This window comes from Natrix helvetica, assembly GCF_964273705.1.
Source record: "Natrix helvetica genome assembly, chromosome: Z".
In the NCBI taxonomy this organism is placed as follows: Eukaryota; Metazoa; Chordata; class Lepidosauria; order Squamata; family Natricidae; genus Natrix; species Natrix helvetica.
This window is the reverse complement of record NC_138554.1, coordinates 53,168,281-53,195,280: the sequence shown is the minus strand read 5'-3', so window position 1 is coordinate 53,195,280 and position 27,000 is coordinate 53,168,281. Positions and strand designations below refer to the sequence as shown.

At 37.7% G+C, this 27,000-nt stretch overlaps 1 protein-coding gene across 2 annotated transcripts; it reads left to right on the top strand.

Annotated features, from left to right (window-relative positions):
* Positions 1-82: 82 nt before the first annotated feature.
* Positions 83-23,309, top strand: MEIOC (meiosis specific with coiled-coil domain). 2 transcript variants are annotated; one of them, XM_081931969.1, is made up of 8 exons: positions 83-228; positions 1,060-1,188; positions 5,444-5,604; positions 8,381-8,485; positions 8,966-10,808; positions 16,082-16,216; positions 17,489-17,669; positions 21,673-23,309. In XM_081931969.1, the coding sequence occupies exons 1-8, from the start codon at positions 223-225 to the stop codon at positions 21,900-21,902; spliced, it is 2,790 nt and encodes a 929-aa protein (XP_081788095.1). In that variant the 5' UTR covers positions 83-222; the 3' UTR covers positions 21,903-23,309. The 2 variants fall into 2 exon arrangements, with proteins under 2 accessions (XP_081788095.1, XP_081788096.1); XM_081931970.1 differs by having other exon boundaries at positions 153-210.
* The last annotated feature ends 3,691 nt before the right edge of the window (positions 23,310-27,000 follow it).

Sequence of the window (27,000 nt, the reverse complement as noted above, 5' to 3'; positions counted from 1 at the left end):
GAGGGGATGAACCCTTGGGAAGTCGCTTCCTTCTCTCCCCCGCCCCCTCCCTCCCCCAGCCTGTCAGGTGTGGTAACGGTTGTTCTCCTTCCCCCGGCTGCTGTGAGAGGCGCTCTCAGCTTCCCATGGGAATGGCGGGGATTCCACGACGTCTCTCTTTGTCCCCAGGTTTCCCTGAAAGAAGGGAGTGAAAGGCGTTCTTAAAGCTGTGTAGGGAAAGGGATGGAGGTGAGGGGGTGGGGGAACGGGGGTGAGGAAGAATGCTAAACAATAGAATGGCACGCTGAGGTATGAAGCAGAAGCGGAGGGGGTCAGGCAAAGGACAGGTGGGAGAGGGGGCAAGCGGCATGGGGCACCTGGAATCGAAAGGGGCAGTATAATGAGGGCTTGCTGAAGGGCAAGAGAAAAAAAATAAGGAATGGGTACAAACTCTGTAGAGGATTTAGAAGAGTGGAGGCCAGCAGTTATTTAAGATACTGGAAATGTAGCGAAGGAAAATAAATGGGATGTGCAAACACTAGAAAGCAAGGGGAAGCACAGGAACTTGAGGAATTGAAAATCAGAGGTTGTGAAACCTAATAACAAACACCTCTATGAAGCAAGGATGTAATCATTACACATCAGTAATGTGCATTTAGCAAAAGGAATCAAGTGGTTTTCCAGTCATGTTTTTCCAAATAGCCCAACTATTCTCAGTGGAGGAATCCAATTTTTTTTCTTTTGGCTCATTTATATTTACATTTATGTGTGGGCATTTGAATAAAAATCTCGACTTTAGCTATTCATTTTGCTAACTAATCAAACCTTTGAGATTTAAAACTCAGAAATCTTGGTTCAGAATTCATCCAAGTTGGAGATGCAGATACTTTTGTACAATTCTTTCCATATCTTTTTTGTACATAATTCTTCAATATAAAAAAAATGGAGAGCAATATTTTTATTAACCTGACTCCTGGAAAGTCAGAATATAAAAATGTACTTACCCAATGTTTCAAAATTTTAAAGCAAACAATTTAGATGTGAATTAATTGTCTTTCTACCTTCATTGTTTTATACCAGCCTAAAGTAGCTTTCAGAGGTACCAGCTGCTATTTGAATAGTACAGAATCCAGTGGAAGACTGACGGATGTGTTCAATAACGTTATCATGACAGGTTGCAGTTCCTTCTATGATTGCTACAAATTGCAGGTTCAATCAGTTTTTTTAAAGATAATTTTACTTCAAAAATATTTTAGGAAATAACCACATTGAAGCATTGTATGACAGTATAAAGTCCTATTATATTAACTTTAAAATAAACTTTATATTTAAAGTGCATTATGACATAGTTCATGAGTGAGTTCAGTATTGGGGTGATAACAGAATAATCTCCAACTGTATGGGCAGCTCATCAATCATATATAACTCTGGCATTCTGTTGTTTTTTTATAGCAGAACAATGCCATTTTTTTTTAGGAAGAAATAAAAAGGCAAGATTTTGTTAGCTTTAACATACAAATATTTTTAAAAATTCTATCCCAAACCTTTCAGCAGAGGTAACCATTTGAATATTCTACTGTTTCTAAAGATTCATTTCAACATCCTATGATTCTTGGTCAATGAAAATAGATGTGCAGCCCATGTGATATTTTAGTATGGTTTATGCATTGTTTACTCAGCTATTCAAGCCATGCTTCTATATCAGAAGAAAAGGATTTTCTATATAGTTTTTTGTGAAATTCAGAAGATACAGGGAAGAATGGTCAAATGATACATCCTTTCTTTAATTTGCTTTTTTAATTCTGTGTTTTGCTCTTCTGTGTGCTTTTTTTACTTCTACGAAAAATGAGAATTCAGTGCTATACTTGATAAGTTATGAATAAAAATGAGTAAAAAAAGGCCTCCAAATTTTCACTACTTGAACAAGTATGCCAGTATATTTGTTTCTGCATTTGAATGGAAAATAACTTTGCATTATTTGTCCCAGGAATTTGGAGTATAGTTTTGGGACTTACAAAGTGATTGCTCCCCCAGGTCTTGTTGAAGCCCTGACCTAATTGTTTTAAACCAGTATGGTATTTATACAGAAATTAATAAACATTTTAAATAATACTTTATTCTGTCATCTTCATAATTCAGAAATATGCTACTTTCCAATACAATGCTATAACAGCAAAAATGTATTAATGTATTAAGAACACATTATTGTCTGTGGTAGTTTAGCATGATGATGAGATCACAAGATCCAGTGGTCCCATGAAAGATGTTACTCCAAACTTAGATAATTTTTTTATAATCTTGTTGCAGTTTTTGGTTGTATTTTATGTTTCAGGTCTTTGGCCATATAATACAATGAATTTACTGTATTACAGGTAGTCCTCATTCAGGACCACAATGAGTCCAACATTTCTATTGCTAAGCAAGACAGTTTTTAAGTGAATCCTGCAGTTAAGTTAGTAACACAGTTGTTAAGTAAATCTGGCTTTTCCATGGACTTTGCTTGTCAGAAGGTTGCAAATGGTAATCACATGATCCTAGCACACTGCTATTACAAATGCATGCAAGTTGCCAGGCATCCGAATTTTGATCATGGGACAATGAGGATGCTGCAACAATTGTAAATGTGAAAAATGGTCATAAGTCATTTTTTTCAGTACTGTTGTAATTTTGAACAGTCACTAAATTAATTATGTAAGTCTAAACAACTTAGGCTATGGGACCATAGCCAACTCGCTATGGGACAACTTGCCGCGGGAGAAAAGTTACACTAATATTAAAGAAATGGTGGAATATAATCATTAAAGAAAGGATGCCAAAGGAGGGACAAAATAAATTCTGAATGACAAACATTAAATTAAAAAAATATTTTAAATAATTAAATTGAATATTGAATTGTCCCTGTTAGTTGGCCGTTGTGAGTAGGCCCTTTCCGGTCGAGGACTACCTAAAGTGATCTATCTGTGAATGAGTATCTGTTGATCAAGAGCAAGGCAACAGTACCAACTTGCTACTGTGAACCCAGATATTTTTGAACTTCAAATCTGAACATAACTTACAAAGTGTCATGCTAATTTAGGCTGCTGAAAATTCTAATTCAGGTACATTTGGAGGACCACTTATCCTATACATCTATTGATTTCATGCCCAGGTTTGAATTTTCCAAAAGCAACTGATTAGAGATTCATTTAGATCATTTACCAGGGGCTAACCAAATATTACTTCCATCCCTCACTACTGACTATGATGATTATATCCTCTTAATGCTGACTATTAATGACCAGCTCTTTACTTTTAACAATTTTCTCCCTGATCTGTTCCCAACCTGGTTCTTTGATTTTCTTGTGGTGCACGTATCACTGTTTAATTGAATCCACCCATCTTGCTCTTGGTCACCCTCTTCTGTTTTATTCTACTTTTCCCAGTATTCTCCAGAAAGCTAGATCATCATTTAATATAATAATTTGAACCTTATTTATGCCTCAAATGAAAACTCTGGATAGATTGTTTGACATTTAGATTCAATAGCAATCAGTACCCTTATTAGCTTGCTTTTTCAAATCCTAGTTTTCAGTTCCATAGAATATCTCAGGGAAAACCATTGCCAGTACCATTTTTATTTATTTTATTTATTTAGAAAATTTATATTGCCTCATATTTCCACATGGTGATTCAAGGCAGCTTACAGGAATATAAAAACATATATAAAAGTAAAATTAATAGAAGAAAATAAAATAATAAAATAATATAATAGCCCACTCACCCCAGCAGCAATATATCACACAAGCCATTTAATGGGCTCCATCCTGCTCTCCTGCTTTCCCTAGGCCCACTGGCAGAACCAGGTCTTTAGCGCCTTCTGGAAGACTGTTAGAGCGGGGGACATTCTAATATCTGGGGGAGTGATGTTCTAGAGAGAGTGAGCCACTATGGAGAAGGCCCTTCTGGGTCCCACCAGTGTATCTAGGGCAGTGGTTCTCAACCTGTGGGTTGGAACCCCTTTGGGGGTCGAACGACCCTTTCACAGGGGTCGCCTAAGACCATCAGAAAACACATATTTTCAATGATCTTAGGAACCGAGACACCAATTTTATGGTTGGGGGTCACCACAACACGAGGAACTGTATTAAAGGGTCACGGCATTGGGAAGGTTGAGAACCACTGATCTAGGGCTTGGGACCCACAACATTCCTTGCTTCCCTGCTCTGCTGGGTTGGGTACATGTGACTGGCAAGGGACAGTCCCTCATATACCCTGGTTCCAGGGTGTATGAAGGACTTTAAAGATAACAACCAACATCTTGAATTGCACCCAGAAGTCAATCAGCAACCAATTCAGCTCCAGCAGGAGAGGTGATACCTGTGCACACTTAGGTCTGCACAAAACCATGCAGATTGCTGCATTTTGCACCAACTGGAGCTTCCTGATATTCTTCAAGGATAGCCCCATGTAGACCGTGTTGCAATAGTCAAGTCGGGAAATGACTAGGGCATGAGTGACTGAATAGGAATTTTTGTAAGTATAACTTTTATAAGTCATATATATATATATATATATATATGTATGTATGTATGTATGTATGTATGTATGTATGTATATGTATGTATATGTATATGTATTTGTGTTACAACCCCTGGTATGCCTAAATAAAGTCTCCCTTTATTTATTTATCAGTACAAATACAACATTATATATATAAAATTTTAAGCCCACAGCTTGAAGATGGCAGGTATGATCCTGCCGAAACGTTGCAAAGACAATCTCAACCTTACACGGGAAAAGACCCGAATACAACAAAACCCTTTTTAACTAGCAGTAGTGCTATACATATTATTCCATTGTTTGATATATTTATTACTCCTATATTAAGACACTTTGGACATCCAGTTTACTACTTTTTGTTTGAGGATGGATTTACATTGTGTGATTATTTAGAAATCATTTTAGTTGTGAGGGAATAAATTATAAAGAATGAATTATATTTTCACTGTTTTATTGACAAGTGAAATCCAAATAAACTGCATTTTAAATTTTTTATATGCTCTGGAAGTTGTACTTCACTTTCTCTTTCTTGCTTACATTATTTAATATAATACAAGAACAATTCTGATAATTTATTGTACTAATGCATGGATTAATTTGAAAACAAGCTAATTTGATGTTATGTCATTTTAAAAAAACATAAAATTATAAAATGTTGAATATGTATGAATTTGAACAGTTGTTATGGCTTGGTAAGATCATGAAACAATTTTTCCTTGAAATTAGTTAATAAATTGAATTGAGTAACAATGTCTAGCTTCATACATTTGCCTAAATCTAACTTCCTAGTATTAGGCAAACAAGCTGGATGGTTCTTTTCCTCTTTATAACCTGCTTAATCTCAATACTGGAAATTATAAAATTTATGTTGTAAGTTAAGAAAAGTACTGCTTTGTATATATCTTTTTTCTTCTTTAAAATACAGAATGAAGAGAATGTAGACTTACGGCAGACTTACGGTACTTCACTTTCTACAACTTCTGAATGTTTAAACCACAATGACTCTTCTCTTTTCTACGTCCCATGGTCCACTTATGCAGATGATAATAAACAACCTCCAAATTCTCAAATTAATGTAAAGAGCAGGTATATGATTTAAGAATTAAATGAACTTTGAAATTTCTTTGCTTTCTGGCATAAAACATACCTAATATGTTGAGGGTTTTCTAAATTGTTTCTAACGTGCAGCAATCTTTCTGCACAGAGCATTTTTATTTTTGCCCCTAATTTATAGCATATGTTTAACTTTTATAGAATGAATAAAATTTCATATACTAAAAGACTCAAAATAATGTTATATCATCCTATTCCCATCATGGCGAACCTATGGCAAGCGTGCCACAAGTGGCACGTGGAGCCATTTTTAAGGGCATGTGAGGCGTTGGCCTGTTAACTGGCCAGTGCGCACGCGTGTGCAGGCAACTGACTTTGGCCTTTTGAGGCTGTTTTTCGCCCTCCGGAGGCTTCCTCCGGAGCAAAAAAACAACCCTAAGGGCAAACCGGAAATTCAAGAATGGACTTCTGGTTTGCTCATAGGACCATTTTTCACCCTCCGGAGCCTTCAGGGAAGGCACTAGAGGTCGAAAATCGGCCCTACGGACAAACTGGAAATCACCATTCCTGAACTTCTGGGTTCCCCGTAGATCCGTTTTTCGCCCTCTGGAGCCTTCCGGGGCCTTCAGGAGGCTTCCCTGAAGGTTCCGGAGGGCAAAAATCAACCCTATGAGAAAATCAGAAGTGACTTCCAGTTTGTCCGTAGGTCTGTTTTCCGCCCTCCAGAGACTTCAGGGGCCTTCAGGAGGCTTCCCTAAAGGCTCCGGAGGGCAAAAATCGGCTTTAGGAGCAAACCGGGACTTCCGGTTTCCCCCTAGATTTTTAGCCCTTCGGTGCCTTCAAGGAAGCCTCCTGAAGGCTCCGGAAGATGAAAATCGGCCCTACGGACAAACCGGAAGTCACCATTCCCGAACTTCCAGTTTCCCCATAAGTCTGTTTTTTGCCCTCCAGAGCCTTCAGGGAAGCCTCCTGAAGGCTCCGGAGGTTGAAAATCGGCCCTACAGACAAACTGGAAGTCACCATTCATGAACTTCCAGTTTCCCTGTTGGTCCATTTTTCGTCCTCTGGAGGGAGTCCAGGTTGGGCGGGGGGAGTCTGTTTTTGCCCTCTCCAGGCTCCTAGAAAGCCTCTGGTGCCTGGGAAGGGCAAAAAAACCTCAGCAAAAGCAGGGGGGGGGGCTGGTGGCGTGCAGATGTGCGTGTGGGGGTGTTGCGCGTGTAGCATCATGAGTGTGGCATGCCAGAATATGAAACCCCTGTGCCCCCCTCCCCCCACTTTTGGCACGGGAGTCAAAAAAGATCTGCCATCACTATCCTATTCCATTCTGTAAACATATTTGCCTTTTATCTATTCTTTTTTTAAAAATAGAAATACAGTGATAGTAGATGTAAAAATCAAAGCCTTCAAATGTCTCTCTTCTTCTAATACCAAGACAATAATTTAAGAATTACAACTATATTTTTCACCATATCCTCTTATGTTGTACTGTATTCTACTCTGGCTGATCATTTTATTATTCTAAATGACAGAAAGACATATAAAGGCATATAAAAGACAGATAAGACAACTGAAGAAAAAACGAGTCTCTTGCATTTTCTATCTTTACAAAAGAAGTTGGTGTGAATTTTTAGGGAATGATGGCACCAAATATTTTAAGGAATGCTTTTGATGGTCTGAGTTTTATAAAATTATATAAAATTTTATAATTATAAATTAAAAAATCATCTTGAGCCTGAATTTTGGAATTTTTCTTGGGAAAATTCTGGAATTACTAACTCTATTTATAAAAAATATGTTGTTTTGGCCTTTCCAAACCATAGAATATTGGAATTTTTAAAAAACTCTTGACACTTGTTTTTGCTTTTGAAAATTACATCAGCTTTGTATTTTTTATGTGAGTGTATTTGCTCTGAATAAGTAATAACATAAGTACAACAATAAAAAATGGTGAAACAGTGTTTCTGTAATTTTACAAGTTGCACTGCTGAACAGCTGTCATCTTAGCAGATTACTACAAAATAAATATATTTCAACAATACGAAGTTTGCATATTATCAGATGACTTCAAGGCTGACAAATTGTTAAATCATTTGAGATTTTATCCAGCAATAGCAGTTTGGATATATTTGAATTATGGAAGTTCTTAATTGTATGATATTAAAATATTAATTGATTTAAAATTATGTGTGATTCATATCATGATTTGGTTGGGAAATACATTTTTATCAACTGTTGTCTGGTAGGAAGCTAGCACAATTCTCTACCAGACAGAAATACAGAGAAAATTTAGTTATGCGATGTAAGAAGGAACTTGGTGAAATAGGTTTTAGTTCTGAATAATTCATTATATCATAAGTACAGACTATACCAGTGATGGTGAAGTGAACCTTTTCAGCACCGAGCGCCCAAACTGGAATCCGCGCTCTGGGTGCAGAAAACCGAAGACCAGCTGGTTGGTGCACATTTGCCGGCTAGCTGGTCTTCGGGTTTCTGGCGCATGTATGTGCCCTGCCCAGCTGGTTTTCGTATGCACCGGAGCGCTGAAAACCCGAAGACCAACTGGTCAGCACTCACGTGCACCGGCCAGCTGGTCTTCGGGTTCCTGATGCTCTGGCGCACACCAAGATCAGCTGGCCAGCAGATATGCACACGCAGGAAACCAGAAGAGCAGCTGGTGATGGTGTGCCTGCCCATAAAGAGGGCTATGTGTGCCATAGGTTCGTTATCATGGGACTATACAATTAAAAAGACCAAACAAAATAGAATTGGGATGATAAGCAACAATTCACTATACTTTATTTGTCCTCAGGATTCAAACAGAAAGAAATGACTATGGCAGTGAAACAGATCTATATGGACTTGTGTCTAACATCTTGGAAGAACAAGATAAATCACAGCCCTATTTTACTGAAGGGTTAGTACTGTATTTAGAAGAGAACAACATTTTCTCATGCTCACTGTTACAAGCAGCATTCATCATATATAGCCACTTTTAACCTATTTCTAATAGTAAAAGGTTGCAATTTCTGTCCCTATTTTAGCAAAGTCTTGATGCATACATATTTTAAAATTAAAATTTCTAAGTATTTTTTCAGCTATTTCAGCTGTTTAGTAATTGTCTTAAACAGTATATTGATTCTATTTCAAAATACTATCTTCTTGAATTTATCCATTAAATAAGATATATGCCAGTTACTTGCAACCTCCTCATATTATCAGCATACTATCTTTTAAATATTTATTTTTACTTTAATATATATGTTGTTATAAAACTATAATTGTAATAGCTTTTCATGTATCTCTGGATACATTAATTGTAGGACTAAAAACTAAAAGCATAAAGTATAAAACTTAGTAAGGAATTGCCACAACTTTTTATGTTTCATTCTTCTAGAGCATGTGCCTCCAGTTTAAAATCTGTATGGCCTGTGAGCACTACTCGATTTACAGATCACCCTGATTTGTTGTCTGAAACAAAAAGAGCAATAGATGGAGTCATTCCTCAACAGGGTTTTTATGGTGGAGAATCTTTACCAGTTTCTGAAAAACAGTATCTGCACACTGGTAATGTAACTTTGCAGCAGAAGGTGGATGACCTTTACCATGAGCTTACTAATATAGATCTTGATGAGCAATGGTTGTTTCCTTCCAGGAATGATAATCTCAGCTGTTACAATGTTCAGTCCAATGAGAATACAAAGGCATCACAATTTCAAGACTATTCATATGCGAAAACATGTTTTACCCCACAAACCAATCTTTTAGAAGCAATAAAAGAATCAGGAGCAGATCCCTACACTTATGGAAGAGAAAAAACGGGTCCTAAGGGACATGATTCACAACATCAAAAGAAAGCTGAAATGTTTCTTTCACAATTTAATAGATATGGTGAAAATGCTGATTATTATAGATACCTGGATTATTCTCACCTTAATAAAGTAAAGCAAAATAAAAACATAAATTATGGTGTTCAAGAGAGTAAAAAATTACCAAGTGGAACACCTGAGTTACCAATGTTAGATACAGATAATTATAGTAAAATTTTTCAAAACAAACAAGTTGTCCCAAAGAAAATGGAAGATGTATCTTCAGAACAGCAGAGTTTTACATTTCAAAAGACTGCAGGACTCATATCAGACAAACAGTTTGTGAATGAAAATTCATTTACCCCTGATTTTGGTTTAAAGTCGGATTTTGCTCTGAAGTCTCATATAGCTGTTCCAGGAAGTGGTGATTTTGCAAATGTTACAGAAAATTCAGATTATTTCAAATCACTGAATATTTTAGCAACAAACCCAGTGACTACTTCACCAAACACAAATCTCAGGCCAACGTGGATAAATATACAAGCTAAAAACAGTTCCACTGTCCCTATTCGGAATCAAAGCACCTTGATAAAATTGAGTAATTTATCTACAGGTTCAAAAGGTTCCAATCATTCTTATGATTTTTCTCAGCTATCATCAGCCAATGTAACTTTAAATAATAATTTGTTGCTTCAGAAATATCGCCAAGAAGCACCTACAGTATTTTCTAGTTTTGATTTCAAAGATGGTGGTGCTGCAGACAGAGTTTCTTCTTCCAGTCATACAGAAGGATTAAGTAAAGTAGAAGAAAGCCTTTTTGAGACCATTATTGACAAAAAAATTAAACCACCAAACGGTTTTTGTGATAACTATTCACAGCAATATGGGATCATTGAAAATGTGAACAAGCACAATTTTCAAGTTAAACCACAGACGGGACATTATGAAGTTGAGGAAGGCCAAAAACATTTAGATGGATTGTCTCAAAATTCTTACCAAGATATACTGGAGTCTCAAGGCCACTTAAATAGTCATAGACAAGGAGGTGGAGATAGTAATATTGTCAGTAACCGTGTAAATCGCAACCAGGTTTCTTGTTTCTCAAATAATTTTATGATGGGTGATTTGAGACATAGCCCAAATGCCCAACAGTTAAGTTCAAATAGATTTCCTTTGAAATCCAACCATGCTTTTGGACCGTCAGTTATTCCTTTGATGGATTCCTATGATTTGTTTTCCTATGAGGATTTAAGCCATTTGTACCCATATTTTAATGATATGATGTATGGAGACAGTTCTTTCACCGGCTTCATGCCAACATTTGGATTTCAAAGACCAGTGAAAACTCGAAGTGGATCAGCCAGTGAGCTTCATATTAGATTGGAAGAATGTTATGAACAGTGGAGAGCTCTAGAAAAAGAAAGGAAAAAGGTAAGAAACCTATGCAGAGTAGAATAGTTATTACAAATGATATGTGTCTTATTCTTAAATGTCTTCTTAAATTACTTCTGTTAATAGAAGTTCCAAATATCTACATTCTACTATACTAAATAAAACAGAACCTAAGATATAAAACAATGGAAAAAGTAATTATTAATAGGTACAGTAATAGAAGACAAGGAGCAGCAGTCATGTATAAGTTTTCTCTAGATTTAATCCAAATGAATTCAATCAGCTTATTTTTGGGTAGTCACAAGTAAGTCTTCCCAACAGTGGTACTCTAAAATTTACCTCTTCCTCGTAAAATGAAAGCTTATTATTTTTGTATGGAATAAAGTATTACTCTTGAGAACACAAGTGCTGTCTTCATCCAAATATTGAATACAGGTTGTTTTTGACTTGGGATCTTAATTGAGTCCAAAATTTCTGTTGCTAAATGAGACATTAGTTAAATGAATTTTGCCCTGTTTTAAAACTTTCTTGCCAGAGTTATTAAATGAATCACTGCAGTTATTAAGTTAGTAATACAATAGTTAAGTGAATCTGGCTTCTCCATTGACCTTGCTTGTCAGAAGATTGCAAAAGGTGATCACATGACCCCGGAACACTGCAAGTGTCATAACAGTGAGTCAGTTGCCAAGCATCTGAATTTTAATCTCAACACCATGGGGGTGCTGGAAAAGTCATAAGTGTCAAAAACTGTGGTAAGTCACTTTTCAGTGCCATTGTAAGTATGAATGGTCACTAAATGAACTGTTGTAAGTTGAGTACCTGTAGTCAGGCTATCACTAAAGGAATCCCATAGAGGGGAACAAAAAATCAATACAGATAGTTCTCGATTTAAGACAGTTGAGCCTAAAATTTATGTTGCTAGGTTAAGCAGTTATTAAGTGAGTTTTGCCCCATGTTATGATCTTTATTGTTGCAGTTGTTAAGTGAATCACTGCAGTTGTTAAGTTAATAACATTGTTAAGTGAATCTGGCTTCCCCATTGACTTTGCTTGTTAGAAAGTCGCAAAAGGTGATCACATGGCCTTGGGACACTGCAACTGTCAAATAAATGCAAGTTGCCAAGCATCCAATAATGGGATTATGGGGCTGCTGCAATGGTTGTAAATGTGAAAAACGGTTTAAAGTCACTTTTTTCAGTGCTACTATAACTTTGAATGGTCACTAAATAAATTATTTTCCGTTGAGGACTACCTATAGATGACAAATATGTACTATCAATTTACCCTTCTTCTACAAGTAGTCTTTGACTTACAATTCATTTAGTTATTGAAATTATAATGGCACTTGTTCGCTGTGCGGTGATTTTGCTGAAAACCAAAAGTATATGCTGACAAAAACATAAATCACAATTGATTTATGTGGGATGCTGCAAATAGTGATAAATGTGGGCCAGTTGCTGAGCACCTGAAATGTGATCACGTGATTGGGAAGAGGACAACTATTGGAACTGCAGAACCAGATTGTCAGGGTTCCGACCAATGCCCTAATTAAATCATGAGCTTCAAGCCAAGCTTCAGAAGAAATCCAGTTATTTATTAGGAGCTTTATGTCAGCACAATCCAACCGAAACCTCTGTGAAGTTCTTCACGATTCACCTTACTTAATTTGTGCCTTGGCTTTGACTCTGTTTCACCCTTCCCCCAAGGGGTGTCATCAATCACATTCCCCAACAAAGCAATTTTGCAGGTTGTAGAAATCAATCTCTCTACCCACCATGGATCCCCCTGGAGATGACCTTGACGTTGCTGCTGAATCCTTTATTTTGATTGAAATGCAGTTGCGAGGCTTGGTTTTCCCATCCCTCTGCCTATGGCAACTTGAGAGCAGGTCAGGAATGCTTCAGAGTTGACACAGATCATAAGTATCTTTTGGGAAGTCGATGTACAACTTCCCAAAAGTTGTACAATTTCTGTGAACGATTTCTAAGTCACAGGATATGAGAACTACAATGGTTGCAGCACCCTGCGGTCATGTTGTAATGATTTATGACCTTCCCAGCCAATGTCCAACAAGTAAAATCAATAGGTGAAACCAGATTGTATAATCACCATGCGATTCATGTAATGGACTTGATTTGCTTAACAGTTATGGTGATTTGATTAACAATCATGGTAAAAAATGTAAAATTGGGTTCAGCTACATGATGATCAAATTACTTAATTATTGTATTGCCTAATGGCTGAAATTCTGGTCCCAATTGTTATCATAAGTCAAATGCTATCTATATTGTATTACATAAGTGCATCTAGCAGATGCTGCTATAACTTCTTTTCAAACATTAAATTAAAAAAAATCCAATCCTTCTCTTTCAAGAAACTTAATAATTTGCCAGTTGAATTTTAAGATACTCAATATTTCCAGAGCCTCTGATCTTTGTTAAAGTGTAAAATACATGAATGAGTTTACTATTGCAGCTTCAGGTCATAAACCCTCCAATCGAATAAAGACTTTAACTGGGGACTGTCTTTGATTTGTCAGATATTTAAGATACTTTCCCATAGTAATGGCACAAATATTTCTCTGATTTTCTTATCAAAACAATTTTGAGTTCTAAGCCTTATTTTTATTTTATTTTCCCGGGACCCTAAGGGTGTTTGTATATTTTATTTATGTATCTTTGTTTAAACAATTTGTATAGCTATCCATCTCAAACAATGGGTATCATACAAAGTTTTAAAAATATCACAAAAGTGCAAACTCATAATGTCCCAGTTAAACAATAATCCCCAAAACAAAACCACATCACCAACATCAGTGTTCCTCATCTAGTTATCTTGCTCCAAAGCCTGAAAAAAGAGCTAGGTCTTCAGATATTTACAAAATCTTAATAGGATCTGGGCCATATGGATCTCTCAAAGGAGATCCCAGATTGAGATATGTATAATCCATAATAACTAAGTATCTAAAAGTCTCTACTCACACTTGGAGAATCCATTAATCATTCTTCAAGCAAGCTTGAACTAAAGTTAAATATTTCAATGAATGTTGTATATGGTCTCTAATATGTCTATCATAAAATACATTAATATTTAGAAGACATTAAAGTTTTTTTTTAATCTCTAGAGAGAATATTGACAAGGTCAGATCCATACCACCAAGTGCTTTCTGAATGGAACACTGCTTCTTATCCTCTTGTGATGCACAGACTGTGTTTTGATTAGGGATTTTACAGATTATTGTAAACTGCTTAGAGTATCCTAATGGCAAGAAAGGCAGCGAATAAATTTAACAAACCAATACTATTCTCAAAACCTCTCATACCTCTGATACTTTCCAGGCACCTGTATTCAGTACAGGTAAAAAGCCATTAATTTGACCGAAAGAATCTCCAAGCTGATCATCCTTTGTGTTTCTAAATTCTTATACATTATACATCATTCCCTATTAATATAATAGTTATACAACTATATTGTTCTTCCATCTTTCTGTCCAAATTTTCATTTTCACAGATTTTACTACAAATTTGATGTTTGCAAGGCATTAAAGTAGTATTAAATATATATCTTATTTTGTCTTATTGATTCCATTTTTGTGCTGTTTAAACCAGTTCTCTGGGTAAGAATGCTGCTAACTCTTTTATAGCTAATTAGTTTAATGATAATTTAAACAAAATTGCAAATCCTATGATAGCTGATTTTTTAAAACTTTCCCTTGTTCATGCACTGTTACCAAGACTGTCACCTTAACCATATTTTCTTCTTATGTCTCCTTATCGGGGGTAAAATGCTACCAGTTCCGACTGGTTCGCTAGAACTGGTAGCAAAAAATGCTAAGGTTCGCCCGAACCGGTAGTAAAAAATGCTAAGGTTCGCCCGAACCAGTAGTAAAAAAAAGCTTTAAAAAGTAAAAAAAAAAGATTCCATGACACTCAGCTATGCCACATGATCATTGGAACCTTTCCCCCCCACTTTTAAAGCTTTTTTTTACTACTGGTTCCGGCGAATAGGTAGTAAAATGCTTTAAAAAGTGGGGGGGAAAGGTTCCGATGATTGTGTGACTCACAGCTGATCCAGGCAATCATCGGAACCATTTCCCCCCCACTTTTTAAAGCATTTTTTCCTACCTATTTGCCCGAACCGGCAGGAAAATTGCTTTAAAAAGTGGCGGAAAGTTGGCCATGCCCACCCAGTCACATGACCCCCCCAAGCCACGCCCATGCAAAAAATTAGATTTCACCACTGCTCCTTATTGGTAATATGCAAGGCAATTTTTTGAATATATTTTAATTAAATATTATTTAAAAGCATCTTTTAGTAAATGCAGTTTGCCATAGATCCATTCTTATTCACATATCAGTCTGTGATGTCACATTTATTCTGAAGTTTCCTTCTGATTTGATATAAAGGAGCTATCTAAAGTTAACCACTATTTAAACTTCAACTAAATTTATAATTACTAATGATAATATATTTTTCTCTTCCTAATGCTATCCTCATATACAGTATTTTTCAGAGTATAAGACGCACCCCCCCTAAAAGAGCGTGGAAATGTTGATACGTCTTATACAACGAATACAGCTATTTTTGGCCTCCCGAAGCCTCACCCCTGCATCCAATTTTTGTGAAAAACAGTGTTTTTCGCAAAAACAAGTGTTTTTGCTTTCCCCCATCTTCCAGAAGCACTCTTCAGGCTTCAACAGGGCTGGGGGAAGGGAAAAATGCCCCCTTTGGTGAAAAATGGGCCATTTTTCACCAAAGCAGGGGCATTTTCCCCTTCCCCCAGCCCTGCTGCAGCTTGCAGAGTGATCCTAGGAGCCGGGGAGGACAAAAACTTTTTTTTCTTACTTACCTCTTCAAAATCTTGGTGCATCTTATACACCGGTGCATCTTATAGTCCGAAAAATATGTTAAATTCCTAATTTAAGTTTAGCTATAGAAAACTAGAAGATACAATATTAGCTATAGCACTTAGACTTATATACCACTCCAAAGTGCTTTACAACACTCTCTGGTTTACAATCTCAGTATCCTCGGAAGGATGGAAGGCTGAGTCAACCTATGTGATTATATAATTGCAAGTTACATAATTTTGTGCTTTGATTTCTTTCATGCCAGAAACAAACTTTACATCAGTATCCAATATCTTGTTTTCCTCAATATCAAATTTTCTGTGTTTTCTAGTAGTCACTATTCTGGAATAGTAATTGGAATCCTGCAACTATGCTTGAAGCTGATATCACTGTTTGCAGTATAGTGTAGAAAATATTTCACCATATCTAATTTTAATGTGACATTAGTTATTCTGCTTTTCAGACGGAATCTGCCCTTGCCAAGAATTACCCTGGGAAGAAGGTGTCTAGCACTAATAACACTCCTATCCCAAGGCTGACATCAAATCCATCCAGAGTTGACCGTTTAATTGTGGATCAGTTACGAGAGCAAGCCAGAGTGAGTTATTTACATTTCAAATCTTATATTTTATCAGCTTTGTTACTTTTCCTAAATGGGTGCAAACTTTTTGCCAAACAGAAAGATTGACCATTACATGCAGTGAAATCAAAATGTCACTCCTAATAGACATGGCTGCACACATTTTTTTATAGAATTTTATAGAATTCATTTGATGTTTAACACAGTTTGTTCCATCTTCACTCTTGTCAGTTTTAAGAAAGGAGGACTGCAGTTTTTATCAACTTTCCTTGCTACAAACTGGCATTCCTGCTCCCTCTTGCAGTTTTTTTTCCTGCTTATGATATTGCGTGAGTGATGAAAATAGAAGCAGGGATGTGTTTGGAAGGGAAGCATATCATGTAAAAAGGTGTAATACCTTCAAAAACAGGAAAAAGAACTTGCTTGCACATTTTAATTCAACAAATATCTTCATATCTAGAACCTGACGTTTATTAAGATTAGAACAATTCAAGGAAATAAATGTGAAAAAGTTACACTATATTTCTCATAGTCTAAAATATCACTTGTCTTGGCGGATGACATAGAATAAAAAAATACTTTTAGAACATTCATGAGAGAATCTAAAAACCTGATAACCATAAGTAGAAACAATAGCAATAAAAACATTAAGCAAAACCCACAACAATACTATAAAAATAGACAATAAAAAAGAAAAAATGGCAACATCAAATTGGGCAAAGGTTTCTGAATCAGCTTGGTTTTCACTATTTTTCTTTTAAAAAATCAAAGAAAGGGTAATTAACCACTTCTTGGAAGCTATTCCACAATTTCTGTGCTGCCATAGAGAAGTGACATCTTGATTCAGTCTGTTCCTCCTCCAAATCTCACAGAAGTGAAGAATTTGTAACAATTATGCCTAATAAGTTTAACTGGTTGGGCCAATACTGGCTGGAGTAAGTGATCCTGCAGTTATAAATAATTTTATCATGATTTAATTATTGTAGTTATCAGTATAAAAATCCTGAAATATTGTTCTAGCAATATAATTTTCAAAAACACAAAATGTTTTGAAACTCTTAAATTCAGAATCTTGTGAAATGGCATGGGGATAATCTGGCAAATACAAATAGGAGAGTTGCCTTGGAGCCACATAAATATACTTCTTTGAAAGATTTAAAAAGCAATTTCATATTGTAGTTTTATAATGAGGCCTTCAGAGTCATTTTTCTTTCAATACTTTTTAGAAAGGGCTTCTTGACAGAAGTCAATTAGGATGGAATTTAAACTGCTATCTATTAATATTCATAGGTTGTGACTCTGCTGGGAAAGATGGAACGTCTTCGAAGTTCTCCCCTTCATGCTAATATCTGTACTGCTCTTGATAAGCACTTGGAAGCAATACATGTTGTACAATCCCGCAGAAAGGATGAAATTGTCAATGCTTCACATCGGCAAAGACAAGGAGGCCCCCGGTGTCAAGATGACAGAGGTAATACAGAATAACAGAGTTGGAAGGGACCTTTGAAGCCTTCTAGTTCAACCCCCTGCTCAAATAGAAGGCCCTACGCCATTTTGGAGAAGTGGCTGGCCAATCCCTTTTTAAAAACCTTCAGGGATAGAACCTTACAACTTCTGAAGGCAAGCCATTGCACTGGGTAATTGTTCTAACTGTCAGGAAATTTCTCACTGTTTTCTGGGTTGAATCTCTCTTTGACTTGGTTTAGATTATTACTTGTCTTGCCCTCAAGTGTTCGAAGAATAGGATGTCCCCTTCTTTGTGACAGCCCCTCAAATATTGGAAGACTGCTATGATGTCAACCCTATCCTTCTGTTTGTTAAAATAGACATACCGAGTTCAACTGTACCTTATCTTCTAAGGTGGTGTCTGCAAATTTTATGAGTTCTTCTATTCCCTCATCTAAATTATATATTAAGATGTTGAAGAGCACTAGGCCTAGGACAGAATCTTGGGGTACCACTGCATATTTCCCTCTATGTAAATGTGGTTCCATTATTTATTTATTTATTTATTTCTTAGCGCTTATAGACCGCCCCCTCTCCCGAAAGGGACTCGGGGCGGTGTACAGTCCATATCAAAATACATCATAAATGACTATAAAATTTAAACAATTAAAATATTAAGTGGATAAATACATAAATAAGAGGAGGATAAAAAGATATACAGAACTGTACTGCTAAGTAAATAATTTAAAATGTACAGCATTTAAAACCCCAATATCCTATAAAATTAAGTTTAAAAGAGCAATCCCCCTAAAAAACCAGTAAGAAATATGTATGCCAGGAGGTAGACGTTAAAATTATGCCAGGCCAGCCAGTCGGAACAGGTGTGTCTTCAATTTCTGTCGGAAGGAGCGGAAGTCAGTGGTGGTTCTAATGTCGGGGGGGAGGTCATTCCAGAGGGTTGGGCCCATCACAGAGAAGGCCCTACTCCTCGGTGTCGCCCGTTGGCATTGCCTAGTGGACGGCACCAGGAGAAGCCCCTCCCTGTGAGAGCGAATTGGCCGCAGGGATGTGTGTGGGAGGATGCGATCCCGCAGGTAGCTAGGCCCTATGCCATGGAGCGCTTTAAAGATGGTGGTCAGAACCTTGAAACGCACCCGAAAGACCACAGGTAGCCAGTGCAGCTCACGCAGGAGCGGTGTTACGTGGGAGTACCTGGTACTCCCCATGACTGCCCGCGCGGCTGCGTTCTGGACTAGCTGCAGTCTTCGGGCGCATCCCAGGGGAAGCCCCATGTAGAGAGCGTTACAGTAGTCCAGGCGAGACGTCACCAGTGCATGAGTGACCGTGCGTAGGGCATCCCGGTCCAGAAGGGGGCGCACAGATTGTCAGCCAGTTACATATCCATCTGGTAGTGATACTGTCAATCCCACATTTTTCTATCTTACCAAGATGTAGATTGTGATCTACCTTACTGAAGTCCAAGTAGACTATGTCCACAGCATTTCGCTGGTCAACTAATTTAGTTACTTTGTCTAAGAATGCAATAAAATTTGGGCATGATCTGTTTTTAACAAAGCCATATTGGCTTCTAGTAATAGTTTTGCTAACTTCTAGATGTTCACAGATCTGTGGTTTGATGATCTTTTCCAGGATCTTCCCAGGTATTGATGTCAGGCTCATAGGCGTGTAGTTTTCCTGGATTTGTTTTTTCTCTCCTTTTCCAAAGATGGGGACCACATCAGTTTTTCCCCCCAGTCCTCTGATAGTTGCCCTGTGCTCCAGACATTTTAAAAGATAAGGTTCAGTGGTTCCATGATTACGTCTACCAGCAACCTCAGAATTCTGGGATGTAATCCATCTGGTCCTGGTGATTTAATCTCATCTAGGATGGGCAAGAGTTCTTCTTACCATTTTCTTATCTATTTTGACTTACATTTCTAGTCTGTGTCTATAGAGATTTTCATTCATCCAGCTTCAGAGCTAAAGAAGCTTCTTGGATGAGAAGCGAAACATCTTCAAAGAAAAACAAAAAAATCCAGTTGCCTCTTGAAAAAGCAACTTTGGGATTCCTAGACTGTCTTTTATTGCTCTGCTTTTGGTAGAATAGACTATATTTTTCTTTTATGTCAGACAGATGCAAAGAATGAATTAAGCAATTCCATTTTTTTTCTGTTGTGATCATTTTCTCCTTATCCCACTGGGGGACTGGTCGTTTCCTTGCCTTTTTAGTTACTTTTTGCATGTTGAAATATTTTGTTTTTAATTTTTGACATTTGTTGTGGTTTTCATTTATTCTGAGCCTTAGCTTTTCTGACTTTACCTTTGGAGATTCAGGCTATATCCTGGTTATAGGGTTATATCTGGCTATATCTGCAGGCTATATCTGCCTTAGTTATGAATCCCTCTTCCCATTTTTTAAATACTTGTCCCTTTTGTCTTTCAGATAATTATTTGTTCAACTATGCTGGTTTTTACTTGGATCTGTTATTTTTCTTTTTCAGTGGTCTTATGCTGGACTGGATTTTTATCTTTTTCCTGAGTTTCTCAAGCTTCTTGAGTTGATTTTTCCTTTAAGATTTTTATCCAATTGTTCCCAAATTCAAAGTTTGTTGAAATCATCTCTGTTAAAGTCTAAGACATTGCTTTGCTTTGCTTTGCTTTATTTCTTGTGTCTGTATTATACTGAATTCCAAAATGACATAGTCACTCTCCAAAGTTCCCGCATACTGAACCTCTTCTATCATTTCAATTCTTTCAATAAGTAATAAGTCCAGTATAGCTGACCTCTTGTTCCTTTCTCTAGTTTTTGGGAGACGAAGTTGCCTACTAGGTTTGTCTGAAATTTATTTGATCTCTCACTATGGACAGTATTTGCCTTCCAATTGATATTAGGATAGTTAAAGTGCCCCATTATTGTATAGGTGCTTCCTATACATCTTAATTAACTGAGCAAAGAAAGGTACATTTCTTAAAGTATTCTATCTCTGCATCTTTTATAACAACAATTTGTTATCTCTTAATATTTGATACGTTAGGGATCGTCACTGAAAGGAAAAAGTGTGTCTAAATACTATATGTTTAATATGTTTAATAATAATTTGCAACTTTCCAATTTAGCACAAAATAAGCTGTTTATTTAATATTGCCAAAACCATTGATGGTTGCTGTTGATGCATCCTTACATGAAACTAAGCTCAGGTGATATTTTATAGGATTTATAAAAATGTTTTACAAGGATCAAAATTAATGTGCAAGTACACTTACCGTAATAATCGAGATATTACATTATGTACTTTTTCAAAAATAAAATTGTAATTTTTGTACTTTCTTATCCTCCTTCTGAAACCATGGTTATCGGGATGTATATTAGCTAATAAAATGGAAGATAATTATTAAATGAATGAAAGCGAATATACATGTCGAAGGATAATGTTGCAGGATCCAATATAGATCATTTGCTGGGACTAGAGGATCTTCTGAGCTTTCAGATTTGTACGGAAGCCCATCTTCAGGGAACCTCTCCATAGCCTGCATAATTATTAAACTCAGAAACGAGTATGTGCAGTACTGGATTGAAAGCAGGCAAGGGTATTTCATATCTGGCATGGGCATGCTCTCTGTACCTTTTGAGGCCAACAGATATAAAGAGACTGCCCATATCAGACTCAAAGCACTCTTGCCCACCACAGATTAGTTACTGCACACTTTAGTTAGTAATATACTCCATTAAAAGATGGGAAAACTATATAGGTAATTTTTGCTATTGTTTATTACAATAATTTAAGCCCTAGCAATATTCAGGATTTCTTAAATGGGAATTCCTTTCATGTTCTTTTTGGATAGGAATAGGTAATATTTACCTATTTGTACCAGACTTGTATGATTCAGATATATTTTCCGCCCACAATAGTATAAAATTAAGGCAGTATTGCTAAAATCAGTAGCAGCTATTGTGTCGGTTTGTTTCCTAGTAATGATATTGAGCAGTTGATAAGAATTTATATTTTCTATATTTTCTTATTTTGTAGATGTTTTTGCTCTTGCATTGGCTATTAAAGAGATGTGCATAGCAACGCGTAAAGCTCGTACTACACTGTGGTGTGCTCTTCAGATGACATTGCCTAAAACAACCTATACATCTGTACCAGCTGAAATGGAAAAGGTTTTACAAGAGCTAGTAACATCTCAAGATAAATTGTATGATCAGATGAATAGTGGCAATCCTATGATTCAAAGGGGAGATACAAAAAAGCACTGAAATGCAAAGGCAAAACACAAATACATATATGTGCGCACACATACACATATATATAGCAGTACACTAAAAATGGTAAACATATGTTTAAACATTCTGTCCAAATTAAAAGTAAATACATGAAAGTAAAGTTGGCTTATGTGAATCCAGCAGCTAACTTATAAGTATCAGTTAACATAAGCCAAGATGTATGTTAACCGCTGTTGGAATCAGTATATTAATGAGGCTGAACTACTGTATTAGGTTCAATAAATCAGTACATTTTAAACTTCTAAATCCATTCTACGGTGTAAGTATACACAATGAGAGTTTGGTTGTATAATAAAAATTCTTTTAGATTACATAATTACTTTCAAATAATGAACTGAATTACTGTCACATATTATCGTGTGCACAGTCTAGTAAGACAAGCTTTGATTGTGAAAAGAAAAAAGATTTTATTTAGACAATGAATACCTGGAAACTGAAAGAAGACAGCTAAACACACCCAGTATGAAAATTTTAAAAAATGAAAATATTTAAAGGAAGACATATTTATAATTTTGAAATCTTATTCTAAGTTTACGTACAAAATTAACCTGATTTTCTCAAATTAGTGATGCTATCATAAAGTTATTATCCAACCATGCACGTTAGGGAACATAAAAAGAAACTGAAATCATTTGTAGCTATTATTTTAAATAATATCAATAAAAATTGCCTGTTTCAAAGTATTTAAATGTAAACAAAAATTACATTTATGTAATCTGTGTCCTTACAGTTGTGCTGCAACTAAAATAATGAGTATTTTTAATACCCTTGGTTTACTTTAAGAAGGGTATCAAGAAGTTCTAAAATGCACTTTCTTTACAGTTAACCAGTTTGGTTTGAAATTGTTTAATGTATATTTTGTTTCCTTGGTTTGCTTCTGTGTACTTTAGCACTGTTGAACGATTCCTTTTGTCTTATCTTTTAATATCTTTTTATTGAATGTGAGTAACTTATTAAATTAGCATGTTATTATGTGGCTCAGGAGATCTTGGGTTTTAACAATATAGCATGAACATAAACTGTATAATGTCTGGATAAAATTTATTAATCTGCCCTTTGCTAGGTACACAGATACTTTAAATATTTGTGTTCTTCCAGCGTTTAGAAATCCTGGTGTGCTAAAAAGTATAATCAAACCACATAAATTGCCTTTAGATGATGAGAGGAATTGATTGAGATTGCAAGAGAAAATATAGGGAACAATTTTGATCATTGATATGACATTCCATGCTGCCAAAATAAACTGCAGATGGCAGCAAATTCATACCACTATGCTATAGTAGCCACTCAAAAGATGGGTTGAGTTTTGACATTGAAATGTTTCATGTTATGAAAACAAATATTGTACTGACTTTAGTCTCTCAATTAATAAACTGAATTTTGTTGCAGTAAATTGTGTTTTTCCTATGTCTATGCCTTGACTTTCAGAGACAAGATATTGGCAAATAGGGCTTAAAAATTAAATTAAAAACTTCAGGCTCCCTTGTTTCACTTTTCCAGCATTTTTACAAGCTTTTAGCTGTACTTTTTAATAGGATCAGAGAATTAGGGATGGATACCTATTCAATTTAGGTGGGAGCAGTGTTTTGGGCCCAGCCTACTAGTGTGCTTGCTGTATCGATCATTGGCTCCTTTGACAAACTATGAATGTTCTGAAACTGCAAGCCCAGGAAAAGGAATGACAGGTACCTTGAGCACATAAATATCAGATCCAATGCACTTTTCTCAGTTTACACATTTGTCTGGAGAACTACAGAACTACTTGTTCAGTTGACATAACAAAATTTGATCTGGCCAATATTTGGAAATAGTATAACACAAAATATAAATTTCCAGTTCTTATTGGATAGGTCAATACAGCATTTAAAGGAGATTATTTCCTATTTAATGAATTGGGCAATCTACTTTTCCTTGAAAATAGATGTTTTGTTTATTTATATTCCAACTTTATTATTTTTATAAACTCAAGGTGCTGAATATAACCAATAATTTCCCTCTATTTTTCCCATAGCAAAAACTGAAGTGATTTGGGCTGAAAAAAAATGATTGGCTAATGTTAACAATATTTTTATATGCTGTGATCACTTCAAAGTCACCTCTGTAATGGAACTATTGTTGTTCTTGTTTGATGTTGCCTGGAAATAAACAAATGGTTCAGTGGTGGGTTCTGGTACGCTGCAACGGGGCCAGGCGTCCACCATGTGCATACGCGCAGTATGCCGCAGCGTGCGCAAGCATACTTACTGCCCACGACACTCCAGCTGCTGGGTGGAGCATTGCGCAGGCGCCGTACGCTCCGTGCGCGACAGCCCTGATCGGCTCAAGTACAGGTAAGGAAGGCGGGCGATTGGGCCCTCCAGAGCACCGTATTGGAACCACTGAACCCACCACTGAAATGGTTGAACATTTTCAATACCATATAAAACTGATCTCACTACACACACTTCAGCAGAGTTCCCATCTTTATCCTCAGTCTATTGACCACTGCAACTCTTTCTTACTTGAAAGTCTGCTGATCAACTGCCCCCATCTTCACCTGCATCTTTAATATATCATTAGAGATGTATTGTATTCCTTCTTGCTTCAAACACACTACTATCATCCCCGGGGCCCAAAAAACCATCAAGGAGCTGAGTGACTACAGACTGGTTTCTCTGACGTCTATATTTAGGAAAACCTTTGAAAAATTAGTGCTGATCCACCTCAAAATCATCGTAGACCCGCTGCTAGACTTCCTTGCAGTTTGCCTACCGAGTAAATAAATCAGCAGATGCTGCTCTTAAGATGTAAGATCCAACATTCTGAATCCCCAAGGTTCTATTTGTAGACCTATGCAAAGTCCTTTTTGTAGACTTCAGCATTCAATACCACCACCCTAGAAATTCACTCTAAACTGACTCAGCTAGTTACACTTGTCCACCTATATATGAATTATAAGCTTTCCAACAAAGAAAGGTGGAGACAATAAAGTCTCTTTCAATACCTGTTCAGTTAGCACACATGCTCCCCAGGGCTTTGTGCTCTCTCCATACCAATGACTATGTTCTCCTAATGGTATTGGGACTATATTACTTAGTTGTTTGACAGAACTGTTGCACTGGAGATAAATTCCTTGTGTGTCCATCACACTTGACCAATAAAATACCAACTCTTTACATTTCTATTCCATTCCATCAGGTATTAGAAAGAACGTTGGTCCTTACCTGAACGTTTCTTTTCTGTAGGGAGGCGGGAGGGGCTACAACAGGTTTTAGTCACAGCCTGATTGATCCAGAGACTGAGGGATTTTCTTTAAGTATCCTCCTATCCCTCTCAGCTCCCAGTTTCACGAGGTCGAATGGAAAAACTGCGAGCATTATGTAAGGAAAACCACAGCATACAAACAGACAGCCTTCCGACCGCTCGAACCCCCCTGCCAATGCCATGGGTGGGATGTAGCCCCTCCCGCCTCCCTACAGAAAAGAAACGTTCAGGTAAGGACCAACATTCTTTTTCCTGTAGACCCAGCGGGAGGGGCTACAACAGGGACATACCCAAGCTAAGTCCCAGGGCGGGAAGATGGCCCCGGGGGAGGAGAGGTCACCACCCGTTGCAGGACCCTACGGCCAAAGGCCACATCTGCCGAAGCGAAATGATCCAGACAGTAATGATGGATGAAGGGAGATGGAGAGGCCCAAGTGGCCGCCCTACAGATATCCTCTAGGGGTGACCTGGTGGCCCACGCGGCAGTGGTAGCAGCGCTTCTGGTGGAATGGGCCGTAATCCCTTGTGGTGGAACCTGGTGCAATGCCTCATAGGCCTCTCTGATGGCCTGTCTCAACTATCTCCCAATGGTAGCAGAGGAGACCCTGGCGCCCAGAGTGCTGGGCTGGAATGAAAGAAACAGCGCCTCCGATCACCTGATGGGAGATGTGTGCTTCAGATAGATGCGCAAGGCACAACAGATGTCCAGTCGGTGCTAAATAATCTCTCTGTCATGAGAGGGGGATGGACAGAAGTTGTGAGGAATGACCTCCTGGGATCTATGGAAAAGGGAACTGACCTCAGGAGAAATGTCGGATCGAGCCTGAGGATCACCTTGTCCTGGTGAAATAGACACAAGTCTTCCTTGGACGACAGTGCCCCCAACTCGGAAATCCTTCTAGCCGAAGTTATGGCGATGAGGAAAACTACCTTCAGAGTTAAGAACCGAAGGTGGACTGTCCTCAACAGTTTGAAGGGAAGCCCTGTGAGAGCTCTAAGTACCAGGGGGAGATCCCAGGTGGGGAATCTGTGTACTGGGGTGGATACAGGTTCGCCGCTCCTTTCAGAAATTGCTTAACTAAAGGGGACTGAGCTAAAGACAAACTGCCCTCCCCAGCTAAGACTGAGGAGAGAGCCGCTGCCTGTCTCCGCAAGGTGTTATGGGAGAGACCCCGATCCAGGCCATGCTGAAGGAACTTGAGGACCTGGGCAACCGAGGCCCTGACCGGGGAAATACGCAAATTCTCGCACCAAGAAGCGAAAGTCGCCCACAGAGTTATAAATTCGTGTGGTTGAAGGTCGCCTGGTGGCCTTGATGGTGGAAATGACCTTGGCTGACATATTTGCATCCCTTAGGAGGCGCTGCTCAAGTGCCAGGCGGTCAACTGGAGCCACTGGGGCTTCAGATGGATCAGGACCCGCTGGTACAGAACAACCTCCTCCCGGGGAATCCTCCATGAAGGAGATATGGATAGCTGGACTGGGTCTGCAAACCAGGGATGCCTCGGCCAGGGGGCTACCAGGATGACGTGAGCCCCCTCTAACACTATTTTCCTCAGGGTCCCCTGGATGAGAGGAATGGGGGGAAAGACATAAAGGAGGCCTGGTGGCACAGGCTTCTGAGGGCGTCCACGCTCTCCGCGGTGTATGCCGGATAGTGGGAGAAATATCTGGGTAACTGAGCATTGGTCGGGCTGGCAAACAAGTCCATTAGTGGATTGCCGAAATGGAGGCAAATCCCCTGGAAGAGTTCTGGAATCAGCTGTCACTCGCCGTGGTCGCCCGTTGCCCGACTCAGCCATTCGGCCTGGTGATTGGCCACTCCCAA